The sequence below is a fragment of the Cherax quadricarinatus genome, chromosome 38, assembly GCF_038502225.1.
Source record: "Cherax quadricarinatus isolate ZL_2023a chromosome 38, ASM3850222v1, whole genome shotgun sequence".
Lineage (NCBI taxonomy): Eukaryota > Metazoa > Arthropoda > Malacostraca > Decapoda > Parastacidae > Cherax > Cherax quadricarinatus.
Window position 1 is genome coordinate 674,176 of NC_091329.1, and position 27,525 is coordinate 701,700.

The 27,525-nt window shown below is 50.3% G+C and overlaps 1 protein-coding gene across 1 annotated transcript in view; it reads right to left on the bottom strand.

Moving 5' to 3' along the window:
- Positions 1 to 25,740, bottom strand: part of LOC138853722 (mucin-2-like) — a 58,897-nt gene extending 33,157 nt beyond the window's left edge. The window contains exon 1 of the mRNA XM_070091984.1: positions 25,575 to 25,740. Within this exon, the coding sequence (XP_069948085.1) occupies positions 25,575 to 25,592 (18 nt within the window). The 5' untranslated portion in view covers positions 25,593 to 25,740. The remainder of the gene's footprint in view (positions 1 to 25,574) is intronic.
- Between the last annotated feature and the right edge of the window lie 1,785 nt (positions 25,741 to 27,525).

The following is a 27,525-nucleotide window of genomic DNA, read 5'->3' on the forward strand; positions in this document are numbered from 1 at the left end:
ACGGCCTGTGGCTCTCTTCACCACACCCTCTAGCACCCCACCGCCACCTGTGGCTCTCCTCACCCCACCTTTTCAACCCCACACCTCACCTACCGCCTCCTGGGGCTCTCTCTCATCCCGCCCAGAAATGTATTACATAACTATGGGACTTTCCATGTTAGTTTAATATCTTTATTATGTACCCCATACCCATCCTGTGGGCGGTAGTCAAAAGATTACAAAGGTACATAATGGGTCCAGGGACGGGAGCCCAAAGTTATGATAGCTGAACTAGTTACAAAGGTAATGAACTCCAGGTAGATCTGGTCACAATCATGGCAAGGTACAGAGGTAATGAATCAGCCTCACTCCTGTACATGGTTACAATCGTGAATATATTACAAAGTAATGAACCACTGATATGTCCACACCTGGTCACAATTGTAATGAGTTATAAATACAAATATTAAGTGGGTCATACACCCACACTAGCGCGCGCGCACGCACACACACACACACACACACACCACACACGAGGGCGCACGCACAGACATATGCACACGAGGGTACAAATATATGCATACACACAAGCACGCACGCACACACATACACACACACACACACACACCCACACACACCCACACACACACACGCACACACACGCACGCACACACACACACACACACACACACACACACACACACACACACCCATACACACACACACCCACACACACATGAACGATAGAAAAAGGCAGATGTAAAACTATGTAATACCATGGAAAATAAACTTAACACTTTCTCAAACCCCCCCACCTCCCCCCCCACCCCACCATTTCCAGTGGCTCCCCATTCCCCCCACCGTCACACCCCCCACCATTTCCAGTGGCTCCCCATTCCCCCCACCGTCACACCCCCCACCACTTCCAGTGGCTCCCCATTCCCCCCACCGTCACACCCCCCACCATTTCCAGTGGCTCCCCATTCCCCCCACCGTCACACCCCCCACCACTTCCAGTGGCTCCCCATTCCCCCCACCGTCACACCCCCCACCACTTCCAGTGGCTCCCCATTCCCCCACCGTCACACCCCCACCACGTCCAGTGGCTCCCCATTCCCCCCACCGTCACACCCCCCACCACTTCCAGTGGCTCCCCATTCCCCCCACCGTCACACCCCCCACCATTTCCAGTGGCTCCCCATTCCCCCCACCGTCACACCCCCACCACTTCCAGTGGCTCCCCATTCCCCCCACCGTCACACCCCCACCACTTCCAGTGGCTCCCCATTCCCCCCACCGTCACACCCCCCACCACTTCCAGTGGCTCCCCCCTCACCGCACCCTCTCTCACCCCCCACACACTATGACCTTGCACCCCTCACCTCCCCCACACATGACCCTCTTTCATCACACCACCGGGGTGCCGTGCAGCTCACTGGTGACAGTGTTCGACTCGCAATCACCACGTCCCAGGTTAGAGTCCTTGGTACCTACCTGCTACCTAGAACATATGGGCAAATTCCCTGGTACCTCTGCTGTCCCTGCCTACCTAGCTGTTGTGGGTAGCATCCCGAGAGAAACGTGTTCAGTCCTAGTTGAATGTCATATCCTGGGTAAGGAAACACTCCATTCACTTGACCTGTACTCCGTGGAGCGCAGGCGAGAGCGATACATCATAATCTATACCTGGAAAGATTGTATTAATATTGGTAGAATTACCGACAATATGTTAAGTAAAAGGACACAAGTGCAACTAATATGACATTTTATTGTGGCAACGTTTTGCTCTCCAGGAGCTTTGTCCTGGAGAGCGAAACGTTCCACAATAAAATGTCACATTAGTTGCACTTGTGTCCTTTTACTTAAGATACACCTGGAAAATCCCTAGGAGGACTGATCCCAAATCTGCACACAGAAATCACTCCCTACGAAAGCAAAAGACTGGGCAGATGGTACAACATATCCCCAGTGAAAAGCAGGGGCGCCATGAGTACACGTGAGGGGAATATTCGCTCCTTCGTGGGGTCGTTGCCCTTGGGGGCGTCACTCCCTAGAGTATGGAGAAAAATTTCTCCACAGCCTCCTATCATGCATACGAGGAATTACCAATAGACCCCCGGCTGCCTTCAACCTGGAGGTTGGACAGATACCTAAAGTCAGTACCCGATCAGCCGGGCTGTGGTTTGCACGTTGGACTACGTGCAGCCAGCAGTAACAGCCTGGTTTATCAGGCCCTGATCCACCGGGAGGCCTGGTCAAGGACTGGGCTGCGAGGGCATTGCCCCCTCCAGGTAGGTAGTCGTCTCTGTAAGAAAATCCAGCGCCTGCTGGACGTATTCAGCTACTGGGTAATAGATATGTGTACATAATGATGGTAATTAAGAAAGGTATAAAACATCAGCCCTCCAAAAACTCTCCACCTCACACTCCCTCCCCTTCTTCTCTACTACTTTCACACACTTCGGCCCCTCCCACACTCTCACCACCAACTAAACCCACCCCACCCCATCTAACACCTACAAAGACCCCATCGACCCAACCCCTACACACCCGCCTACTCATCCCGTCTTGCACCCCACATACCCACTCTGTGTCCCCCCACACACACACCAACCCTGCCCTCCACCTTACACGCCCACTTCACCCATCATTCCCACACCCATACCTATCCCATACGAACACCCGCAAACACCCACACAACACACCCGCTCAACCCTACTCCCCCACAATCCCCCACTATTACTCTCCCCATTTTAGAGCTGAAGTTACACTGGGGGAAGAATCCCCCCATACACACAGGATCCATACATAGCTTTAAGAAGAGGTACGATAAAACTCTTGGAGCAGAAAGTGTGGACCTTGTAGCGACCAGTGAAGAAGCGTAGCCAGGAGTTGTGAATCGACCCCTTCAATTACAAATAGGTGAGTACAGCTCTGGTTGCTGCACGTAGCAAGCCAATAACCCAGCTAGTAACCCAGTCATCCACTTACCTAGCCACCCTCCTACATAGGCAGTCACCCAGCCAACCATCTGCCCAACCTTCTACCCAGCCAGCTTGCCCCACCTCCCAGTCACCCAACCAACCGCCCACACATCCAGTCAGCCAACCAACCACCCAGCCAGCCAGCCACCCAGCCAGTCAGCCTTCACAAGCCGTGAACCTTTCTCTGAGGGTTCTACCAGCAATAACCTCCACAACAATCACTACCTACCACAACCACCACACTACCTACCACAACCACTACAATCACCACCTGTGGTAGGTGGTGATTGTAATGACTGTTGTGAAGATTGTCTGGTGAGACAATCTTGAGCCAGTCCTTCAAGCAGGAGGCCAGTGCGCTATCCACTGTACCATGCCTACCTAATAACAGTCTTTTAATATTTCCGTAAATGATCATCCATTACCACCACCACCACACGGTCATCCATTATGAGTGGTTGATGAGGTTCATCTCCCATGTTAGATAGTCAGTCCCTGCATGACAGGTATTGTCCACACACATGGTAACATGACAGGTGATGTCTACATGCATGGTAACATGACAGGTGTTGTCCACACACATAGTAACATGACAGGTATTGTCCACATGCATGGTAACATGACAGGTGTTGTCCACACACATGGTAACATGACAGAACTAGAGAATGTACAGAGAACCTTTACTGCACGTATAAGTTCCATCAAACACCTTAACTACTGGGAGCGCCTGGAAGCACTTGACTTGTACTCACTAGAGCGCAGGCGAGAGAGATATATCATAATCTACACCTGGAAGATTCTGGAGGGACTGGTCCCTAATATGCACACAGCAATCACTCCATACGAAAACAAAAGACTTGGCAGCCGATACAACATACCCCCAGTGAAAAGTAGGGGCGTTACTGGTACACTAAGAGAAAACGCAATAAGTGTCCGGGGCCCAAGACTGTTCAACAGCCTCCTACCAGCAATAAGGGGCATTACGGGAAGACCCCTGGTTGTCTTCAAGAGGGAGTTGGACAGATACCTAAAGACGGTGCCGGATCAGCCGGGCTGAGGTTCATACGTTGGGTTGCGTGCGGCCAGCAGTAACAGCCTTCTTGATCAGGTCCTGATCCACCGGGAGGCCTGGTCGTGGACCGGGCCGCGGGGGCGCTGATCCCCGGAATGCTCTCCAGGTAGACTCCAGGTAGGTGTTGTCTACACACATGGTAACATGACAGGTATTGTCCACATGCGTGGTAACATGAGAGGTGTTGGCCACAAGTACTGCTCACCAAGTACAAGATCAACCAGGCTGTGAATGATATACGAGCCGCCAGCAGCAACAACCTGGTTGACCAGACAAGCCTGGCTGCTGCAGTAGGAAAGCTCTCGAAACCAGTCAAATGTATACCAAAAGTATTCATCCTTCGCTCTGGGTATACCGAAACGTCGTGCGTCTGCGTGTGTGGGGGTAGGGGGAGGGATGGAGTGTGAGGTAGGTGGGTTAGCTGAGGTGAGCGAGGTGAAGGTAGGAGAGAAGGGTCGCCACATTTCAGTCCCCCATAACACTCCAGTTGTCCCCTCCTCTCTCTCTCTCCTTCACACACGTGCGTTCTCTCTCTCCCTTTCTCTCTCTCTCTCTATACTACTGATTTTGAAGTAGAGAACGTAAGATACCAGCTGTGTTGTGAGTGTGTTGTGTGTTGTGAGTGTGTTGTGAGGGTGTTGTGAGTGTGTTGTGAGTGTGTTGTGTGTTGTGAGTGATTGTGTTGTGAGGGTGTGTAGTGTGAGTGTGGTCTGAGGGTGAATGAGGTTGTGCATGTGCTCCAAGTCGATAGGTGTGAGTTGGTGGTGCGTGTGGTGATGATGCGTGTGGTGATAGTGAGTGGTGATAGTACGCGTGGTGATGCATGGTGATTGTGCGTGGTGGTAGTGGTTGTACTTGGTGGTGGTGCGTGGTAGTGGTGAGTGGTGGTGGTGCATGGTGGTGGCAGTGGTGCGTGGTGGTGGCAGTGGAGCGTGGTGGTGGCAGTGGTGGTGGGTGCGTGGTGGTGGTGGCTCATGGCGCCGGGGTGGTGGTGTTTGTACGTTACATTACGTGTGGCCAGCAGTAACAGCCTGGTTGATCAGGCTCTGATCCTCCGGGAGACCTGGTCATGGACCAGGCCTCGGGGGCGTTGACCCCCGATGCACTCTTCAGGTAAGTAAACTGGTGTGTGAGACGATGCGTGGTGGTGCACGTTGTGGTGCGTGGGGCGGTGTGTGAGGTGGTGCATGGGGTGGTGTGCGAGGCGGTGTGTGGGGCGGTGTGGTGATGTGGTAGTGTGGTGTGGCGATGGTGGTGTATGGTGACAAGTTGGTTGTGGTGGTGTGCGTTGTGATGGATGAGGGAGAAACGGTGTCTCTGGGACCAGTGTTGGAGGATGAGGGAGAAAGTCTCACTGGGACCAGTGTTGGAGGATGAGGGAGAAACGGTCTCACTGACACCAGTGGTGGAGGTGTGGCGCCACGCTATACATAGTGCCACTGGTGGTGCCAGCGCCAACGCCTCCAAGGCACTGAAGTTGAAACTACCCCACACCTTCCTCGGATCAAACACTATACCACTTAACGGCACTAATAATCAGGTAACAGCTCCTATATATTTACCTGTGCTTTGTTTCTAGTTTCGCTACTCTCGCAGCCTGGCCTGGGACCAGGCGCCTCTGTTGATTACCCGGTCGACTAGGCTATTGTTGTTGGCGGCTCGCTGGCCTACGTATCCATCACAGCCTGGTTCATGTGGCACGCTGCAGAGATATATAACCAGTATCCTCTTGAAAACTTTCTACCCTTGTTCCAGCAATATTTCTGCTATCTGCTGATAGGTTGGAAGCTCTAGGACCACGGATGTCGACAGTGTTCAGTCTTGTGCCCGTAGCTCCCCTGCTTTTCACTGGGTCTGTTGTACACTTCCACGCCTTTCACTCCAGTATGTTATGATACAGCAGAGTACCATAACATCTTTCATTTGCAATTTGTCCTCTCTCTCTCTCTCTCTCTCTCTCTCTCTCTCTCTCTCTCTCTCTCTCTCTCTCTCTCTCTCTCTCTCTCTCTCTCCAGAGAGAGTACACCTCCAGTTCTTCGTGTGCAGTAAATGCTATCTGTACTGTTACCAGCTCTGCTATCTCACCCGCCTTGAACGAAGCCGTCAACACAGAGCAGTACTCCAAGCAAGAGAGCACAAGTGATTCAAATAGTCTTTGTTTTTCAAGTTCTCATTATCCACCCGGTCATTTTCCTGATCTACGTAACGTTCACTTTACTGTGTTCTTTAAAGGAGAGATCAGCTGACATTATTGTAGCCAGGTCTTATTATTGTGTTCTTTACATTCTGTGTCAACCTTAAACACTAATGACCTAACCTAGGATAAACACTAATGACCTGACCTAGAATAAACACTAATGACCTGACCTAGGATAAACACTAATATTAAACCTCATCATGGGTGAGCGTGGGTGGGCTGATGGTGGTGATCTGGTGGAAAGAGGTGCGGGTTCAAATGTAAAAGGTATATCAAAGGCAAAGGTATATCGCTGTGGGTTGGCAGTGCAAGTACAGGCGGAAGTGTGGGCGTGGGTGGGTAGGTAGTGCAGGTACTGGTGTGAGTGTGGGCATTGGTGGGCAGGTGGTGCAGGTACTGGTGTGTGGGCGTAGGTGGGCTGGCAGTGCAAGTACAGGTGTGAATATGGGCGTGGGTGGGTTGGCAGTACAGGTGAATGTGGGCGTGGGTGGACTGACAGTGCAGGTACAGGTGAGTGTGGACGTGGGTGGGCTGGCAGTGCAGGTACAGGTGCGAGGTGGGCTGGAAGTGCAGGTACAGGTGTAATTGTGGGCTGGAAGTGCAGGTACAGGTGAGTGTGGGCGTGGGTGGGCTGGCAGTGCAGGTACAGGTGTGAGTGTGGGTACGGATGGGCTGGGGAGTCTGACCTGGCTAGCTGTGTCTGTTTGTCTGTCTGTCTGTCTGGCTGGTTGTCTGGCTGGCTGGCTGTCTGTTTGGCTGGCTGTCTGTCTGTGTTTGGTTGGTTGGCCGGCTGGCTGGCTGGCTGGCTGGCTGGCTGGCTGGCTGGCTGGCTGGCTGGCTGGCTGGCTGGCTGGCTGGTTGGCTAGCAGGCTGGCTGGATCGATGTTACCTTAGCATCACAACGTTCATGCCCACACCATAACCACCAACTTTATATTGATCTAGGTGTGTTTCGCTCGTTACGCCATCCCAGAAAGGTTCCCTGTTCCCCGTATCTCATCAGCCCAGCCCCCTCTATCTCAATGCAACAACAGGAATAGTACAGAGTGAGCCCTTAGTTTCTAATGCAACTAAATATGATCAGTGAATATATGAGGTAACCACACAAAACAAACACAAGTTATCACATGGACACTAATATATTTTTTTCTTTGTAAGATAGCAAACTGGAACCTTCCCAGTCCATAAACAATTAAACCTTCCACTAAGAAACAGCACCTTTAGAAGTTTAAAGCCAATCTGAAAAGTCACTCTCTAGTTATTAGACACCAATACCCAAAAATACACAAGCACTCAAAGTTGGAGGCTGCTCGGAAGTTGATTTATCAGGTTATTAGTGTTGAAAGTTCGAGGCCGACTGCATGGCCATTCACAAATTATCACATGAAAATCTTCACTTAAATTTTCTTCAATAAAAGTGGCACCCCACGCTGCCCAAAGTCAGTTCGTAACTCACTATAAGAAGCACCAGCGTTCTTTGCTAGACGCCGAACGCAGAAGCAGTCTCCGGTTATTCCACGGAAGACAATTTGCTTAATAAAATTAAACTGAAATTTAGACACCCCAGAGCCAAAGAAAAACTTCCTTTGAGAAGAGCACGGCAGTGCTACATGTCTACAGTCGACCAGGAGACGCACTACACTAACTGTACGCACTAACTCCAGTTTTTTTTAACCATGTTAGTAACTAAACTGGTAAATATGCACCACCACAACTCATATATATACCACCTCAGCTCAAATATAAAAGGTATTCTTCGTTTTGATGGGAAGTATCAGCCATTCGGGCGAGATATACTCAAGTATCAGCCATTCGGGCGAGATATACTCAAGTATCAGCCATTCGGGCGAGATATACTCAAGTATCAGCCATTCGGGCGAGATATACTCAAGTATCAGCCATTCGGGCGAGATATACTCAAGTATCAGCCATTCGGGCGAGATATACTCAAGTATCAGCCATTCGGGCGAGATATACTCAAGTATCAGCCATTCGGGCGAGATATACTCAAGTTCACTCACGGAAAAAATACTATACCATTTTAAAAATAAAAGTGGCAAATAAACTCCTACAAAACCCAATAACACTCACAACTTTCTTCTAAGTAGGATACACCAGTGTTAAGAATTTGAAGCTCACAGGAAGACTTAAGGTATCACGTGGAATACGATTCCAGGAATTGTCCATGTGAAACTGAGCAGAAGGCGCCCGCACAAGCCACAAGCTGAATCAACCTTTCCCTGGTTACAGTAACACCAGCGACGAAAATTTGTAGCCAGGGAAATGATGGGGTGGATAATGAGAACTTTCAAAACAATGGAAGTATTACCAGCGGTGACACTATTCAAAATGCTTGTGCTTTCTCGTCTGGAGTATTGTTCGGCTCTGATGTCTCCTTTCATGCTAGGATTGCTAGCTATCACAACTGAAACAGAAACAGAGATCATTTACTGCCAGCAGAAAGCCAATAAAGCATTTAAATTTTTGGGACTGCCTCTAATTTCTTAATATGTACTCGCTGGAGCGGAGATATACATGACCACATATACAGTTAAGTATGTGAGGATCTCGTCCTAAATCTGCGCACTGCCATAACAACATACCGGAGTGCACAGTAAACCTAATGAAAAACGGGGACGCCACTGCCACCGTAAGAGAACATTGTATCAGCATCCGTGTCCCCAGACTATTCACCATCTTGCCAGAAGATATCAAAAACACTGCTGGAACAAATGTAGAAGAATTTAAGAGGAAGCTGGACAAATACGTCCACCAAGTGCCAGATCAACCAGGTCTGTGATGATATGGGTGAGAGGGCTGCCAGTAGCAATAGCTTGGGTGACTAGGCAAGCACCAGACAAACCTGGTCCAGGGCCGGGCTCCGGAAGTAAGAAAACTTTCGAAACTCATCAAAGGTAAAGGTGTGGATGAAGCGCTCTCAAGTTATAAACGAAAACCTTGAAGGAAGAAAAAAGCAAGAAAAAAAATCAGACCCATTTAAAGGTATCCCCCCCCCCCATGGATACTCACTGTCACCCATCTTTCCCCTCCACCCCAACCCCCATCTCTAGCGCATATTCCCATACCCCCCACCTGCGCTGCATATTTCCATACACACACAAATCTGACCAGTTCTCCTCTTCAGTGAGGGTAGGCAGCTGGTTACAGGTAAGCGATGTTCCCAGTATTATTTTGGTCAAGGGGAGGTAACGCGAGTCATACAGCACCTGGAGGGGAATGGGAGGTAACCAAGTTTGATCAGAGGAAGGGACGAGCGACTCCATTTCTTCGAATCAAGAGCCGTTCATCAGCATTAAGGAATCCTCCGTCTCTAATTTTAAGGGACCTCGACCCTTCAAAACACTCCCTTCATGTATATTGTGACTGGAAAAGGTGAAGGTACTGGTGACTGGAGAAGGTGAAGGTACTGGTGACTGGAGAAGGTGAAGGTACTGGTGACGGAGGAGAAAGATGAGAGGAGAGTAGAAAAAGAGAGAGTGGAGAAAGTGTGGGCGGACTCAGTAGGGACCCCAGGCAGGGGAACACCAAGCCAGCAGCAGGGGAACACCAAGCCAGCAGCAGGGGAACACCAAGCCAGCAGCAGGGGAACACCAAGCCAGCAGCAGGGGAGCACCAAGCCAGCAGCAGGGGAGCACCAAGCCAGCAGCAGGGGAGCGCCAAGCCAGCAGCAGGGTAACACCAAGCCAGCAGCAGGGGAACACCAAGCCAGCAGCAGGGGAGCACCAAGCCAGCACCTATCCATCCCGGTAGTGTACTTACTACCTTCTCCCAGTGGTGCACGACCCCTACCTGGAGGGTGTACCGGGGGCCAACGCCCCCGCGGTCTGGTCCATGACCTGACCTGGTGGATCAGGGCTTGATCAACTAGGCTATTACAGCTGGCTATGCACCACCATCGCTGGTAGTGGTGCACGACTCACTGCTGGTGATGCATAGCCCTCCGCTGGTAGTGGTGTACAGCCCTTCGCTGGTAGTGGTAGTGGCGCAGGACCTCGGTTGGTGGTGGGGGTGGCGCAGGACCTCGGCTGGTGGTGGTGGTGGCGGCGCAGGACCTCGGCTGGTGGTGGTGGTGGCGGCGCAGGACCTCGGCTGGTGGTGGTGGTGGTGGTGGCGCAGGACCTCGGCTGGTGGTGGGGGTGGCGCAGGACCTCGCCTGGTGGTGGTGGTGGTGGCGGCGGCGCAGGACCTCGGCTGCTGGTGGTGGTGGCGCAGGACCTCGGCTGCTGGTGGTGGCGGCGCAGGACCTCGGCTGGTGGTGGTGGTGCAGGAGTCAGACACGCTACGCGGCTCGACAGGAGAGATCTGCTGCCGCCCAGCCGTTATTAAACGTCGCGGCCACCCGTGACCACCACCACTATAACACTACCTCGCCACACCACCACATCACTACCTCGCCACACCACATCACTACCTCGCCACACCACCACCACACTACCTCGCCACACTACCACGCCATACTACCACCATACTACCTCGCCACACTACCGCCACAACACCTCCACACTATCTCGCCACACCACCACCACACTACCTCGCCACACTACCACTCAATACTACCTCGCCACACTGCCACCATACTACCTCGCCACACTACCACCATACTACCTCGCCACACTACCTCGCCACACTACCACCATACTACCTCGCCACACTACCGCCACAACACCTCCACACTACCTCGCCACAACACCGCCACACTACCTCGCCACAACACCACCACACTACCTCGCCACAACACCACCACACTACCTCGCCACAACACCATCACACTACCTAACCACAACACCACACCACCTCGCCACAACACCACCACACTACCTCGCCACACCACCACCACACTACCTCGCCACAACACCACCACACTACCTCGCCACAATACCACCACACCACTTCGCCACAACACCACCACACTACCTCGCCACAACACCACCACATTACCTCGCCACAACACCACCACACTACCTCGCCACAACACCACACCACCTCGCCACAACACCACCACACTACCTCGCCACAACACCTCCACACTAACTCGCCACAACACCTCCACACTAACTCGCCACAACACCACCACACTACCTCGCCACAACACCACCACACTACCTCGCCACAACACCACCACACTACCTCGCCATAATACCACACCACCTCGCCACAACACCACCACACCACCTCGCCACAACACGACCACACTACCTCGCCACACCACCACGCTACCTCGCCACACCACCACACCACCTCGCCACAACACCACCACACTACCTCGCCACAACACCTCCACACTACCTCGCCACAACACCACCACACTACCTCGCTACAACACCACCACACTACCTCGCCACAACACCACCACACTACCTCGCCACAACACCACCACGCTACCTCGCCACAACACCACCACACCACCTCGTCACAACACCACCACACTACCTCGCCACAACACCACCACACCACCTCGCCACAACACCACCACACTACCTCGCCACAACACTACCACACTACCTCGCCACAACACCACCACACTACCTCGCCACAACACCACCACACTACCTCGCCACAACACCACCACACTACCTCGCCACAACACCACCACACCACCTCGCCACAACACCACCACACTACCTCGCCACAACACCACCACACTACCTCGCCACAACACCACCACACTACCTCGCCACAACACCACCACACTACCTCGCCACAACACCACCACACTACCTCGCCACAACACCACCACACTACCTAGCCACAACACCACCACACTACCTCGCCACAACACCACCACACTACCTCGCCACACCACCACACTACCTCGCCACAACACCACCACACCACCTCGCCACAACACCACCACATTACCTCGCCACAACGCCACAACACCACCACACCACCTCGCCACAACACCACCACACTACCTCGCCACAACACCACCACACTACCTCGCCACAACACCACCACACTACCTCGCCACAACACCACCACACCACCTCGCCACAACACCACCACACTACCTCGCCACAACACCACCACACCACCTCGCCACAACACCACCACACCACCTCGCCACAACACCACCACACTACCTCGCCACACCACCACCACACTTTACCATACACCACAACACTACTAAACACACTAGCACCCTCACCACCCACTACCACTGCATCACCAAGCCTGACTCACCTGGGTACCATCACACAGCTGACCCATGCTAGGGAGGTCGCACTCACACCTCTGAACTCATTTTTAAAGCCACGGAACATATTTACGTCAATGGTGTCATTATTACAGTCACATTTCTCTGCCAACCCGCTGATCAACGGATGTATATACTGTACCTGGACAAAATATATGGAATCATATATGACTGAAATTCTCGTTTCATAGGTGCTGTATGATCCATAAGTGTTTAGCACTCGAAGGGAATGGTCTAATAATCAGCACGGTTTGGTAATAGAGTTGTGGATGATTGGAACAGACTCCCGAGTAACGTCAATGAAGCTAAAACGTTGTGAAGTTTTAAAAATACGTTAGACAAATACATGAGTGGGTGGGTTTGAGTTGGACCTGACTTAGCTGAGTTGGAACTAAGGTGGGCCAGTGAGTGGGTCCTGTCTTCCAGGAGTTACCAATACTAGCTACTACCATGCTCACTCCTACCTTGACTCCCACTTGAACCATTGTTCCCAGCTCCGCCTTAATTCAATAATTTGTGCATATTGTACCTAGATCTCCTTTATTCATGCCTCTCTTTAAATCTCTTATTTGTGATTATCTTCTCTATGTACGCTTCGGTCATATTCTCTCACATTTTTAAGACTCAGTTCGATGCTCTGTATTCCTGAGAACGACAAACAATAAAACGTCAGGTTTGTTTCCCTGGGCCAAGTAATCCGATTAAATTATTATTATTATTAACGTCAAATAAGTGACGTACAACCTGGGGGGGGGGCTTGCGTTACTCCCACTCCTTGATGCGTTACTGCGAACACACATGCACGGTTGCCTTCACTTCAGAGAGAATGGCTTGGGCCAGTAGATGGCTTGGGCCAGTAGATGACTTGGACCTGCCTAGTATGGGCTAGTAGGCCTGCTTAAGTGAATGTGACCTGGACCTGACTAGCCTGCTGCAGTGTTCCTTCTTTCTTATGTTCTTATAAGATGAGCAGTGAAGGTGCTGGTCTACATTCTAGGTTCTGTCCACATCTGTTATAACTTACTTTTTTAAACGTGACTTAAGAAATCGTAATGACACGATTGCAAATAAATAGCGCGACGGGCTGGAGTTTTGAGACTCTATGACCGCGGGTTCAATCCCGGCCGGGGGTATGGTTTACTTTTTTAAGACTAAGGCAAAGTTCTTGCATCGGTGGCACTAAAGTCACTTGACACATCCTGTTTCCTTAATATTCATAATATTTTCTTTACACTTGTTGTTGTTGTTGTTGGGGATATGATCAGTTCCCAGCTTAAGAACAATACAGGGTAGATACATGTTGTATCATACACCATGTGCACAACACGTGTGTTGAGATGAGAGTAAATATGTGAGTGTTTGTGTTGTGGTGGTGGTGGAGGGGAGGAGCAGCAGTAGCAACAGCAGCAGCAGTAGAGCAATAACAACAGAAGCAGTAGCAGCAGTGGGGTTGGGTTTGGTTGGGGTGGTGGCGGGGCCGGGCTAGGCCCGTCGTGTGAGGGGGGAGGGGAGGGACGTGGTGGGGTTGGGTTAGGGGTGGGCAGGTCGCACCGTACTACACAAGCCTTCCGTTCATCACACACCATCACTCACGCTCATCCCCTACCTCCCCTGACGTCATTTGACTATGACGTCACTCCTGACGTCACACAGGCATGCACAAGATGCTGCATCTTAGATAATCAAACGTCCTCAAGAAGAATCGAAAAAAAAAATCCTTGACTGGGCCTTAACCCTCCCCCCCCTCCAACGAACAATAGCGGCTGCCGATAAAGAATCCTCATACCAAAAGGAAACGATTGAATTTAACTAAGAGGATGAAACGTGTTTTGAGAGAAGAGGTGGGGGTGGAGGTGTTGGTGGGTGGGGAGAGGGAGGGGGAAGGTGGTGAGGAAGACACCTTGCTATACGGGACCACTGTGTGTCCGCGTCCTTACTAATGTCTCTCTGGCCTCTAATATTGACCCCCCGTTTTCTCTGAGGCCCACAAAACACTGACTGCCCCTCACCCCATCACAACAACACTGCCACGTGGACCACAACACCACGCTGCCTCCCCCGCTGCTGCTGTTGCAACTCCTACTGCTGCTCCTCCCCCTGCTGCAACTCCTACTGCTGCTCCTCCCCCTGCTGCAACTCCTACTGCTGTTCCTTCCCCTGCTGCAACTCCTACTGCTGCTCCTCCCCCTGATGCAACTCCTACTGCTGCTCCTCCCCCTGCTGCAACTCCTACTGCTGCTCCTCCCCCTGCTGCAACTCCTACTGCTGCTTCTCCCCCTGCTGCAACTCCTACTGCTGCTCCTCCCCTGCTGCAACTCCTACTGCTGCTCCTCCCCCTGCTGCAACTCCTACTGCTGCTCCTCCCCCTGCTGCAACTCCTACTGCTGCTCCTCCCCCTGCTGCAACTCCTACTGCTGTTCCTCCCCCTGCTGCAATTCCTAGTGCTGTTCCTCCCCCTGCTGCAATTCCTATTGCCGAGAGAGAGAGAGAGAACATGAAAAGAGAGAAAGATAGGAAAGAGTAAACGATAAAAATAACCAGATACGACCCTGAGCTCAACCAGACAGCCCTCCGAGCTCAACCAGATAGCCCTCCGAGCTCAACCAGATAGCCCTCCGAGCTCAACCAGATAGCCCTCCGAGCTCAACCAGATAGCCCTCCGAGCTCAACCAGATAGCCCTCCGAGCTCAACCAGATAGCCCTCCGAGGTCAACCAGATAGCCCTCCGAGCTCAACCAGATAGGGCCTTGAGCTCAGTTAGACAGGGTCTCGAGCTCAACCAGCTCGTCTTACTAAAGTCTCAGAGCTCAGGCTAACACATTTCATTATCTCACGAATACAAGCCATCCTGTGTGATAGACTGTAGAGGAGAAACGTAACTAGTGTTGCTTGTGGTAAGAGATGCTATGAAATACTGACCCACAGCTGTGAGGTAAGATATGTGTGTCTTATTTCACATGTGAAATACGACATGCTTCTTATTTCACACACACAGCTAGCTGTGAGAGCGTGTGGGCTCTTGAATGTGAGCTCTGAGCGAGAGTTTGTTAGCTCACAACTGTTATCATAACCTCGAAGAAAATGATAGGATGGATAATAAGAACTTTCAAAACAAGGGATGCCAAGCCAATGATAATCCTTAACTACTGGCAACACTTGCAAGCACTTGACTTGTACTCGCTGGAACGCAGGCGAGAAATATATCATAATCTACACTTGGAAAGCCCTAGAAGGAATGGTCCCGAATGAGGCCTGGTCTCAGACGGGGCCGCGGGGGCGTTAAGCCCCGAAACCCTCTCCAGGTAAACTCCAGGAATCTTCACACAGAAATCACTCCCTACGAAAGTAAAAGACTTGACATGCGATGCGAAATCCCCCCAGTAAAAAGTAGGGGCGCCATTGGTACACTGAGAGAAAACACCGCAAGTGTCCGGAGCCCAAGACTGTTCAACAGCCTCCCACCAGGCATAAGGGGAATTACCAATAGGCCCCTGGCTGCCTTTAAGAGGGAGCTGGACAGTGCCGGATCAGCCGGGCTGTGGTTCGTACGTTGGACTACGTGCGGCCAGCAGTAACAGCTTGGCTGATCAGGCCCTGATCCACCGGGAGGCCTGGTCGTGGACCGGGCCGCGGGGGCGTTGATCCCCGGAATACCCTCCAGGTAGAGTCCAGGTAGGCAAGTAAGTCACGTGTTCTCTCTAGGCTGGGATACTGCTCTACACTAACACCCCCTTTTAAGGCAGGGAAAACTGCAGATCTAGAGAATGTACAGAGAATTTACACTGCACCTTATTCAAGCACCTTAATTACTAGGGAGGTTTGAAGTACTTTGACCTGTATTCCTTGGAATGCAGGCGAGAAAGATACATCATAAGTTACACAAATCTGCGTACATAAATCACTCCGTACGAAAACAAAAGACTCCTCAGACGATGCAATATACCTCAATGAAAAATGGGGGCGTAATGAGTACACTGAGACAAAACAATGTATAAGGGGCCTAAGATATTCAACAGCCTTCCACCATACACTAGGGAGATTACCAACAGACCCTTAGCTGTCTTCAAGAGGGAAATGGATAGTTTCCTAAAGTCAGTGCCTGACTAGCCGGGCTGTAGTTCCTAAAGCATGCGGCCAACAGTAACAGCCAGGTTGATCTGGCTTTAATCCACCGGGAGACCTGGTCATGGACCGGGCCACTGGGACGTTGACCCTCGCAACACCCTGCAGGTAGGGAGACTCCAGGTAGCTCTGAATGAGTTTGTGAGCTCAGAGAGCTTGTGAGCTGAGTAAGAGCTTTTGAGCTTATTACAGTAATTAAAACGGTGACAGCTTGTGAGTTAGTCTATTAAGTAGTTATTTTAACAGTGAATACGAATTGTGAGTTATATGAACTGTGAGTTAAGATATTTAGCTATCTGCACGGTATAGCTTTACCATTGTGAGTTTCGATTGTTCTACTCCCGGAGCCCGGCCTTGGGCCTGGCTAGTCTGGTGCTTGTCTGGGCAATCAGGCTGTTGCTGCTGGCGGTCCGCTTGCCCACATATCCATCACAGCCTGGTGGATCTGAGACCTAGGTACTTGTCCAGTCTCTACACTCGTCCCATCGGTATTCCTGATATCTTCCAGAGTGTATGTCTACGTTATCTCTATACCTGGGGGATGTTTCGGGGGGTCAACGCCCCCGCGGCCCGGTCCATAATCAGGCCATGGATCAGAGACTGATCAACCAGGCTGTTACTGCTGGTCGCACGCAAACCGACGTAAGAACCACAGCCCGGCTGGTCAGGTACTGACTTTAGGTGATTGTCCACCTCCCTCTTAATGTTATTAAAACCCTCACCCTAACATATTCCTCGCTCTCTCTCTCTCTAATATTTTATCTACCCATGTAAGAGGCTAATTCGCTCTCATATCGACTTCGATATATTTTCAGCGGCAGGACAAATCTGCAAATATTTCCCGAAATTAAGTCTCGAGTAGAGGGAAGGAGCAGCGTGCGCTGCAGAGTCAGTTCATGCTGCTGTTTCCGTCTGGCATTAAGGATTTAATGGCATTAAGGCTATAAACTATCTGCGTAAGATAGAATAATTCTATACAACCCAATGACTGCAATCATTTACATCAGTGACAAATATATAAAAGTTATATATATATATAAACACTGATCTCTGGCTGAAGGAGACTCGAACCTACGAACCTTAGGACAAGCTACGCAGTGCTTTACCAATCTACCCACACTGGACCAATACCTTGGCGTGTAGCATCCGCTACACGTTTGATCCAAGGCAGCCATCTTTCAGGGAGAAGGCTTACAGCCCTGAAAGCTGGCTGCCTTGGATCAAACGTGTAGCGGATGCTACACGCCAAGGTATTGGTCCAGTGTGGGTAGATTGGTAAAGCACTGCGTACCTTGTCCTAAGGTTCGTAGGTTCGAGTCTCCTTCAGCCAGAGATCAGTGTTTGTGTATATTTCGCATGCTCTCGCGAATTCCTTGCACATATATATATATATATATATATATATATATATATATATATATATATATATATATATATATATATATATATATATATATATATAAAGGCTTTAGGAAAGGTAGGGAGAGTGTAGATCAAGTGTTTACAGTGAAATATATAGGTCAACAGTATTTATATAAGGGTAACGAGGTTTTTGTGGCATTTATGGACTGAGAAAAGGCGCATGACAGCGTGGATGGGGGGAAATGTTCAGATGTTGCAAATGTATGGAATAGGAGGTAGGTTACTGAAAGCAGTGAAGAGTTTCTACGAGGATAGTGAAGCTCAGGTTAGAGTATGTAGGAGCGAGTGAGATTATTTCCCAGTAAAAGTAGGCCTTAGACAAGGATGTGTGATGTCACCATGGTTCTTCAATATACTTATAGATGGGGATGTATGAGAAGTGAATGTTTGGGTGTTGGCAAGAGGTGTGGGGTTAAAAGATAAAGAATCTAACACAGAGTGGGAGTTGTCACAGTTGCTCTTTGCTGATGACACTGTGCTTTTGGGAGATTCTGAAGAGAAGTTGCAGAGGTTGGTGGATAAGTTTGGCAAGGTATATAAAAGAAAATTAAAAGTGAATATAGGAAAGAGTAAGGTGATGAGAATAACAATAAAAATAGGCGACAAAAGATTGGATATCAGACTGGAGGGAGAGAGTATGGAGGAGGTGAATGTATAGACCCCTGACTGTCTTCAAGAAGGCGCTGGACAGGCACCTCAAGTCAGTACCTGACCAGCCGGGCTGTGGTTCGTACGTCGGGTTGCGTGTGGCCAACAGTAACAGCCTGGTTGATAAGATCCTGATCCACCATGAGGCCTGGTCACAGACCGGGCCGCGGGGGCGTTGACCCCCGAAACCTTCTCCAGGTATTCAGATATTTATTTAGGAGTGGACGTATCAGCAGATGGGTCTATGAAAGATGAGGTGAATCATAGAAATGATGAGTCTGTGGAGACAAAACTTTGTCCAGGGAAGCAAAGAGGGGAATGTATGAGAGTATAGTTATACCAACGCTCTTATCAGAAACCTTCCCTATGAGGATAGACTGAGGGCCCTGAATCTGCACTCTAGAAAGGCGTAGAATTAGGGGGGACATGGTTGAGGTGTATAAATGGAACACAGGAATAAATAAAGGGGATGTAAATAGCGTGCTGAAAATATCTAGCCTAGACAGGACTCGCAGCAATGGTTTTAAGTTGGAAAAATTCAGATTCAGGAAGGATATAGGAAACCACTGGTTTGGTAATAGAGTTGTGGATGTGTGGAACACACTCCCAAGTACAGTTATAGACGCTAAAACGTTGTGTAGTTTTAAAAATAGGTTAGATAAATACATGAGTGGCTGTGGGTGGGTGTGAGTTGGACCTGATTAACTTGTGCTACTAGGTCAGTTGCCATGTTCCTTCCTTAAATGAATGTGACCTGACATGACTAGGTTGGGTGCATTGACTTAAACCGGTAGGAGACTTGGACCTGCCTCGCATGGGCCAGTAGGCCTGTTGCAGTGTTCCTTATGTTATGAAGCATGGGTGGTGAATGTTGCAACAAGGAGAAGGCTGGAGGCAGTGGAGATGTTATGTCTGAGGGCAATGTGTGGTGTGAATATAATGCAGAGAATTCATAGTCTGGAAATTATGGAGGTGCGGGATTACCAAAACTATTATCCAGAGGGCTGAGGAGGAGTTGTTGAGGTGGTTCGGACATCCAGAGAGGATGAAACAAAATAGTATGACTTCGAGAGTGTACAAATCTGTAGTGGAGTGAAGGCGGCGTAGGAATCAGCCTAGGAAAGGTTGGAGAGAGGGAGTAAAGGAGGTTTTGTTACCTGGTTACCTGGAGGTTATTCCGGGGATCAACGCCCCCGCGGCCCGGTCCATGACCAGGCCTCCCGATGGATCAGGGCCTGATCAACTAGGCTGTTACTGCTGGCCGCACGCAGTCCGACGTACGAGCCACAGCCCGGCTGATCCGGCACTGACTTTAGGTATCTGTCCAGCTCTCTCTTGAAGGCAGCCAGGGGTTTATTGGCGAGGGGTTTATTGTGCGAGGGGCTTTGACTTCCAGCAAGCATACGTGAGTATTTTTGATAGGAGCTAATGGAGACAAATGGTTTTTAGGATTTGACGTGCTGTTGGAGTGTGAGAAAGTAACATTTATGAGAGGGTGGAGGGAAACTGGCAGGCCGGACTTGAGTCCTGGAGGTGGGAGGTTCAGTGTCTGCACTCTGAAAGAGGGATATTAATGTTGCAGTTTTATAATTGTAGTGTAAGCGCGTCTCTGGCAAGACAGTGATGTCGTGAATGATTAAAGTTTTTCTTTTTTCGGGCCACCCTGCCTTGGAGGGAGAAGGCCGATGTGTTATTAATAATAATAATAATAATAATAATAATAATAATAATATATATATATATATATATATATATATATATATATATATATATATATATATATATATATATATATATATATACACACACACACACACACACACACACATATAATGTGTGTGTGTGTGCGCTGGAATTACTTCGGCCTAAGATTTAATTAAAAACTTAATACGCAAATATAGTGTTGGGAGAGTAGAGGGAAACAGGGAGAGGAGGGGGAGGGAGGCCAAATAGGAGAGTCTATAGTGTCATTGACAACACCGTTTTCTCTGGCGGGACACCTGGACCACCAATCCTGTGTATCCCACTAGTATATGACGAGTAGGTGAACTACACCACCACCATTGCTAACACCACTACCACCATTGCTAACACCACTACCACCCTTACTAACACCACCACCACCCTTACTAACACCACCCTTGCTAACACCACCACCACCATTGCTAACACTACTACCACCACCACCCTTGCTAACACCGCCACCCCGTCCCTTGCTAACACCACAACCCCGTCCCTTGCTAACGCCACCACCTTTGCTAACACCATCACCTTTGCTAACACCAGCACCACCTTTGCTAGCACCACCACCACTACCACCCTTGCTAACACCACAACCACCACCCTGTCCTTTGCTAACACCACTACCACCACCCCATCTCTTGCTAACACCACCACCATCCTTGCTAACACCACTACCACCACCTCGTCCCTTGCTAACACCATCACCACCTCCCTCACTAACACCATCACCGCCTCCCTCACTAACACCATCACCGCCTCCCTCACTAACGCCACCACCTCCCTCACTAACACCATCACCACCTCCCTCACTAACACCATCACCGCCTCCCTCACTAACGCCACCACCTCCCTCACTAACACCATCACCACCTCCCTCACTAACACCATCACCACCTGCCTCACTAATACCATCACTACCTCCCTCACTAACATCATCACCTCCCTCACTAACACTATCACCACCTCCCTCACTAACACCATCACCTTCTCCTTCACCATCCATCACCACCTCCCTCACTAACACTATAACCACCTCTCTCACTAGCACCATCACCTCCTCCCTCACCAACACCATCACCTCCCTCACCAACATCACCTCCATCACTAACACCATCATCACCTCCTTCACCAACAGCACTTCCATCACTAACACCATCACCACCTCTCACACCAACAGCACCTTCAGTTACACCATCACCCCTTCCCTTACCATACCTTCAGTAACACCATCACCATCTATCTCACCATCACCACCTTCAGTAATACTATCACCATCTATCTCGTGCAAGAATGGTATATAATACCGACAAGATGAAATTAAGACACATGTGCAACATCTGGGTATCTTTATTGTAGACGTTTCGCCCTCCAGTGGCTTTATTAATACAAATTCCAGGACATAACTTGAAGACAGTAGAACTATGTACAGAAGATGAGGTAATCAGTCCCTCAACCTAGGAGTAAGTGCGAAGAGCACCGTGGTTCTCTTCTCCCTCCTAGGTTGAGGGACTGATTACCTCATCTTCTGTATATATATAGTCCTACTGTCTTCAAGTTATGTCCTAGAATTTGTATTGATAAAGCCACTGGAGGGCGAAACGTCTACAATAAAGATACCCAGATGTTGTACATGTGTCTTAATTTCACCATCTATCTCACCATCACCTCTCTCACCAACACCATCACCTCCCTCACCAACTTACCCTCAGTAACACCATTACCACCTTCAGTAACATTATCACCATCTATCTCATATCACCACCTTCTGTAACACTATCGTCATCTATCTCACCATCACCATCTTTAATAACACCATAACCACCTTCAGTAGCACCATCACCATCTGCCTCACCATCACTACCTTCAGTAACACCATCACCATCTCACCATCACCACCTTCGGTAACACCATCCTCACCTCCCTCACTTCCACCATCTGCACCATTACGACCATCCCACTTTCACCAACACTTCCTTCACTACCACACCACATCCTACCTCACTTCCACCACCACTCACTCCACCACCATCATCATCTCCCTCACTTCCACCACCATCAACCCGTCACTTCCATATACTCCCTCAACTACAGAGAAAAACTTGAGATTTTTAGAGAATCGGCTGCTGTATCTGCCACACTACTGCTGTGACACGGCTGTTGTGTCTGCCACACGACTGTGTGCCACAAGGCTGCTGTGTCTGCCACACTACTGGTGTCTCACACGACTACTTTGCCACACTGCTGCTGTCTGCCACAAGGCTGCTGTGTCTGCCACACGACTGCTGTCTGCCACAAGGCTGCTGTGTCTGCCACGGCTGCTGTCTGCCACAAGGCTGCTGTGTCTGCCACGGTTGCTGTCTGCCACAAGGCTGCTGTGTCTGCCACAAGGCTGCTGTCTGCCACACGACTGCTGTGTCTGCCACACGACTGCTGTGCCTGCCACACGACTGCTGTGTCTGCCACACGACTGCTGTGTCTGCCACACGACTGCTGTGTCTGCCACACGACTGCTGTGTCTGCCACACGACTGCTATGTCTGCCACACGACTGCTGTCTACAAGGTTGCTGTGTATGCCACAAGGCTGCTGTATCTGCCACATGGTTGCTGTTTCTGCCACACGGCTGCTGTGTCCGCCACAAAGCTGCTATGTCTGCCGCAAGGCTGCTGTGTCTGTCATACGACTGCTGTCTGTCACAAGGCTGCTGTGTCTGCCACAAGGCTGATGTGTCTGCCACAAGGCTGATGTGTCTGCCACACGACCGCTGTCTGTCACAAGGGTGCTGTGTCTGCCACACGGCTGCTGTGTCTGCCACAGGGCTGCCGTCTGTCGCAAGGCTGCTGTGTCTGCCACACGGCTGCTGTGTCTGCCACAAGGCTGCTGTGTCTGCCACAAGACTGCTGTGTCTGCCACAAGACTGCTGTGTCTGCCACAAGGCTGCTGTGTCTGCCACAAGGCTGCTGTGTCTGCCACAAGACTGCTGTGTCTGCCACAAGACTACTGTGTCTGCCACAAGGCTGCTGTGTCTGCCACAAGACTGCCGTCTGTCACAAAGCTGCTGTCTGCCACATGGCTACTGTGTCTGCCACATGGCTGCTGTGTCTGCCACAAGGCTGCTGTGTCTGCCACAAGGCTGCTGTCTGTCACAAAGCTGCTGTCTGCCACATGGCTGCTGTGTCTGCCACATGGCTGCTGTGTCTGCCACATGGCTGCTGTGTCTGCCACATGGCTGCTGTGTCTGCCACAAGGCTGCTGTGTCTGCCACAAGGCTGCTGTGTCTGCCACAAGGCTGCTGTCTGCCACAAGACTGCTGTCTGCCACAAGGCTGCTGTGTCTGCCACAAGACTGCTGTCTGCCACAAGGCTGCTGTGTCTGCCACAAGGCTGCTGTATCTGCCACAAGGCTGCTGTGTCTGCCACAAGGCTGCTATGTCTGCCACAAGGCTGCTGTGTCTGCCACAAGGCTGCTGTGTCTGCCACAAGACTGCTGTCTGCCAAAAGGCTGCTGTGTCTGCCACAAGACTGCTGTCTGCCAAAAGGCTGCTGTGTCTGCCACATGGCTGCTGTGTCTGCCACAAGGCTGCTGTGTCTGCCACAAGACTGCTGTCTGCCACAAGGCTGCTGTGTCTGCCACAAGGCTGCTGTGTCTGCCACAAGACTGCTGTGTCTGCCACAAGACTGCTGTGCCTGCCACAAGACTGCTGTGTCTACCACATGGCTGCTGTGTCTGCCACAAGGCTGCTATGTCTGCCACAAGGCTGCTGTGTCTGCCACAAGGCTGCTGTGTCTGCCACAAGACTGCTGTCTGCCAAAAGGCTGCTGTGTCTGCCACAAGACTGCTGTCTGCCAAAAGGCTGCTGTGTCTGCCACAAGGCTGCTGTCTGCCACAAAGCTGCTGTCTGCCACATGGCTGCTGTGTCTGCCACATGGCTGCTGTGTCTGCCACAAGGCTGCTGTGTCTGCCACAAGGCTGCTGTGTCTGCCACAAGGCTGCTGTGTCTGCCACAAGGCTGCTGTGTCTGCCACAAGGCTGCTGTCTGCCACAAGGCTGCTGTCTGCCACAAGACTGCTGTCTGCCACAAGGCTGCTGTGTCTGCCACAAGGCTGCTGTGTCTGCCACAAGGCTGCTGTCTGCCACAAGGCTGCTGTGTCTGCCACAAGGCTGCTGTGTCAGCCACAAGGCTGCTGTGTCTGCCACAAGGCTGCTGTGTCTGCCACAAGGCTGCTGTGTCTGCCACATGGCTGCTGTGTCTGCCACAAGGCTGCTGTGTCTGCCACAAGACTGCTGTCTGCCACAAGGCTGCTGTGTCTGCCACAAGGCTGCTGTGTCTGCCACAAGGCTGCTGTGTCTGCCACAAGACTGCTGTGTCTGCCACAAGGCTGCTGTGCCTGCCACAAGACTGCTGTGTCTACCACATGGCTGGTGTGTCTGCCACAAGGCTGCTGTGTCTGCCACAAGGCTGCTGTGTCTGCCACAAGACTGCTGTGTCTGCCACAAGGCTGCTGTGTCTGCCACAAGGCTGCTGTGTCTGCCACAAGGCTGCTGTGTCTGCCACAAGGCTGCTGTGTCTGCCACAAGACTGCTGTCTGCCACAAGGCTGCTGTGTCTGCCACAAGACTGCTGTCTGCCACAAGGCTGCTGTGTCTGCCACAAGGCTGCTGTGTCTGCCACAAGGCTGCTGTGTCTGCCACAAGACTGCTGTCTGCCACAAGGCTGCTGTGTCTGCCACAAGGCTGCTGTGTCTGCCATAATCACAATGAGAAGTCTTCACAGAATAAAAAAAGCTCCATCAAAACAACGTGACTTAGGTTTTAACGGTAGTCACAAGAGTAAAAAACACATCATGCAGGCGCAGCGCGGCGGCGGTAATCCCTTGACGCATTTTTTTTACATTAAACTTTTGAGAAAAGTTCGGCATAGCAAGTTTCACAAGTGATATTCAAGACCGTCAGTTAAATCTTGTATTTTCAGGGGAGTGTGATATCGTGGCTGAGTCAAGCCTGTATCTGGCACCATGTTTACACCCAGTCACTGCTATATTAAGTTCATATTTTTCCGTGGCAGTGTACAGTGTGGTCCAGAAGTATCGGGAGTGGTGTCCATAATATATAATTATGGTTCCTTAGCACTGAGTGGCATGTTCACTGACACAACACACGAACATCTTTTTCCGTGTTAACACTCGACCTACCTTATTCTGCACTGACATTTCAGCTCACATGATGCTCTGGGAGGCGCCTTGACGATCTCATCATTAAAACGCTCGGAAATGTCCAGATTACAGATGTTCACTAAGTGATGAGAGAAAACACAAGCACACACACAATCCCAGTGCTCAACCTCTTGCGCCAGCTCGGGTCGCTCTGAGTCGTCAACTTCTACAAAGTCCCAACACTAGTCCCCGACCAGTCTAGCACTTTGCGCTAACTTTAACTCGGGTTAGTATATAAGCATCTATTTGTGATTTTCAGTAGGTTAAGTTGTATAAAACAAGTTATTATTAACAATATTAAGTTACCTACGAATTAATGGAAAGGATGATGGGTGTTATTTCGTGTTGAATACGAATGATATATGTAGCGGGATTCGCTAGTTTTGGTTGGTGTATAGCAGGATGTGGAGGGAGGCGCGCGCGCGTGCGTGCGTGCGTGTGTGCCTCAGTGACGACACTGCGTGACGTAGTGAGTCGGACAAAGCTGGACCATTACTGCTCTCCTCCCCAGCTACTCTCAACCTACGCTACCAACAACGGGCTGTAGCGAGTGAGCTAAAAGACATACAAACTATAAAATATATCTCTCTTATACTTTTAGTGAATAATACTAGTAAAATATCCATGAAAATTACCAACTATAATTATGGTAATCATATTTCCAAAAAATCTCCCTTTCCTGACGGATACCAAGCAATTATCAATACTACTTCCAATTGTGTGGAATTTTCCTTATAACTTTCCTTTCCCCTCTTAAAATACTTTCAAAATACACGTATTAGAAGGAAAAAAGTTTGCTAGTATCTATATATTTTAATGAGTTTTAGCAAGCCTCTTTTACGTATGCTAGCTAGGTTCTTGAATAAAATATAAAAATTTGAAAGCTGGTCGATAGGAGCTGGCGTCGTCCCCAGCCACTGTGGGGCCGCTGGGCTGAATCACGTAGCCGGAGCTGACTAGAGACAGCTGCATCCATAATGCTTCAACCTAGTTTCAGAAAATAAGTTTGTGCTTCTAACACTAAAATACAGACGCCCAGAATGCACTGCTACTCAAAAGTAATACGAGCTCATTTATCTGTGCGTATTAAATGGGAAAAATGTCCATAAGTGTTGTATACAGAAAGAAAAATAGCAGTTTTTCTCAAAACTTCATTTAGTTCCCTGCACAAAATAGCCAACTCTATCGTTCAGACTGGGATGGCAACACTACGCGTAGCTCGGCAAGACCTTGTTCGGCTTGGATGATATAAATTTTTTTATGTGCGCTATCCACATTAATTTTATTTGAGGGGATGTATATATGTGAAAAGTAGGGCTTAATATGCTCACTTTGCATCATCTATCAGCACATATAAACAACACTAGCCGGCCAACCTGAGCTAAGGTGAACATCTCAAGCGAAGGACTGGCCTGATTGCCGTACAAAAGTTTGGCCCCTCGCTACATTTCAAACTGTGGCGCTTTTCGGCTGTATGGAGTGTTTCCATGTCAAAGAGGCGATCAGCTGACTGCCCGGGGCATTTAAATGCAGTCGCGCTGAGATCTAAAGCGATACTCCCTCGATCACTCTTCAACCAGCTATGGGAGGAGGAGGACTGAGGAAGCTTACAGCTTTATCATACGCCTAGTCTACCATTTTGTGTGGTTGCAGGTAGCAGGTGTACCTTCAAGAGATGAGCAGCGGGTGTCACGTGGACTGATGCTCTAGTCTGTACCATCATATTGCTCACGGAGGAGGAGGAGTAGGTGTTGCTGCTACTGCTGCCTGCCAGGGAGGGCCTGCAGGGTGGGGCCAGCCAGGTCTTCTACACACTGGTGCTAGCCGTCTACATGAAGGTAGCCAGGGGCCCCTGCCATCTACGTGGAGCCAGCCAGGGGTCTCTGCCGTCTATACGAAGGTAGCCACTGGCCCCTGCCATCTACTTGGA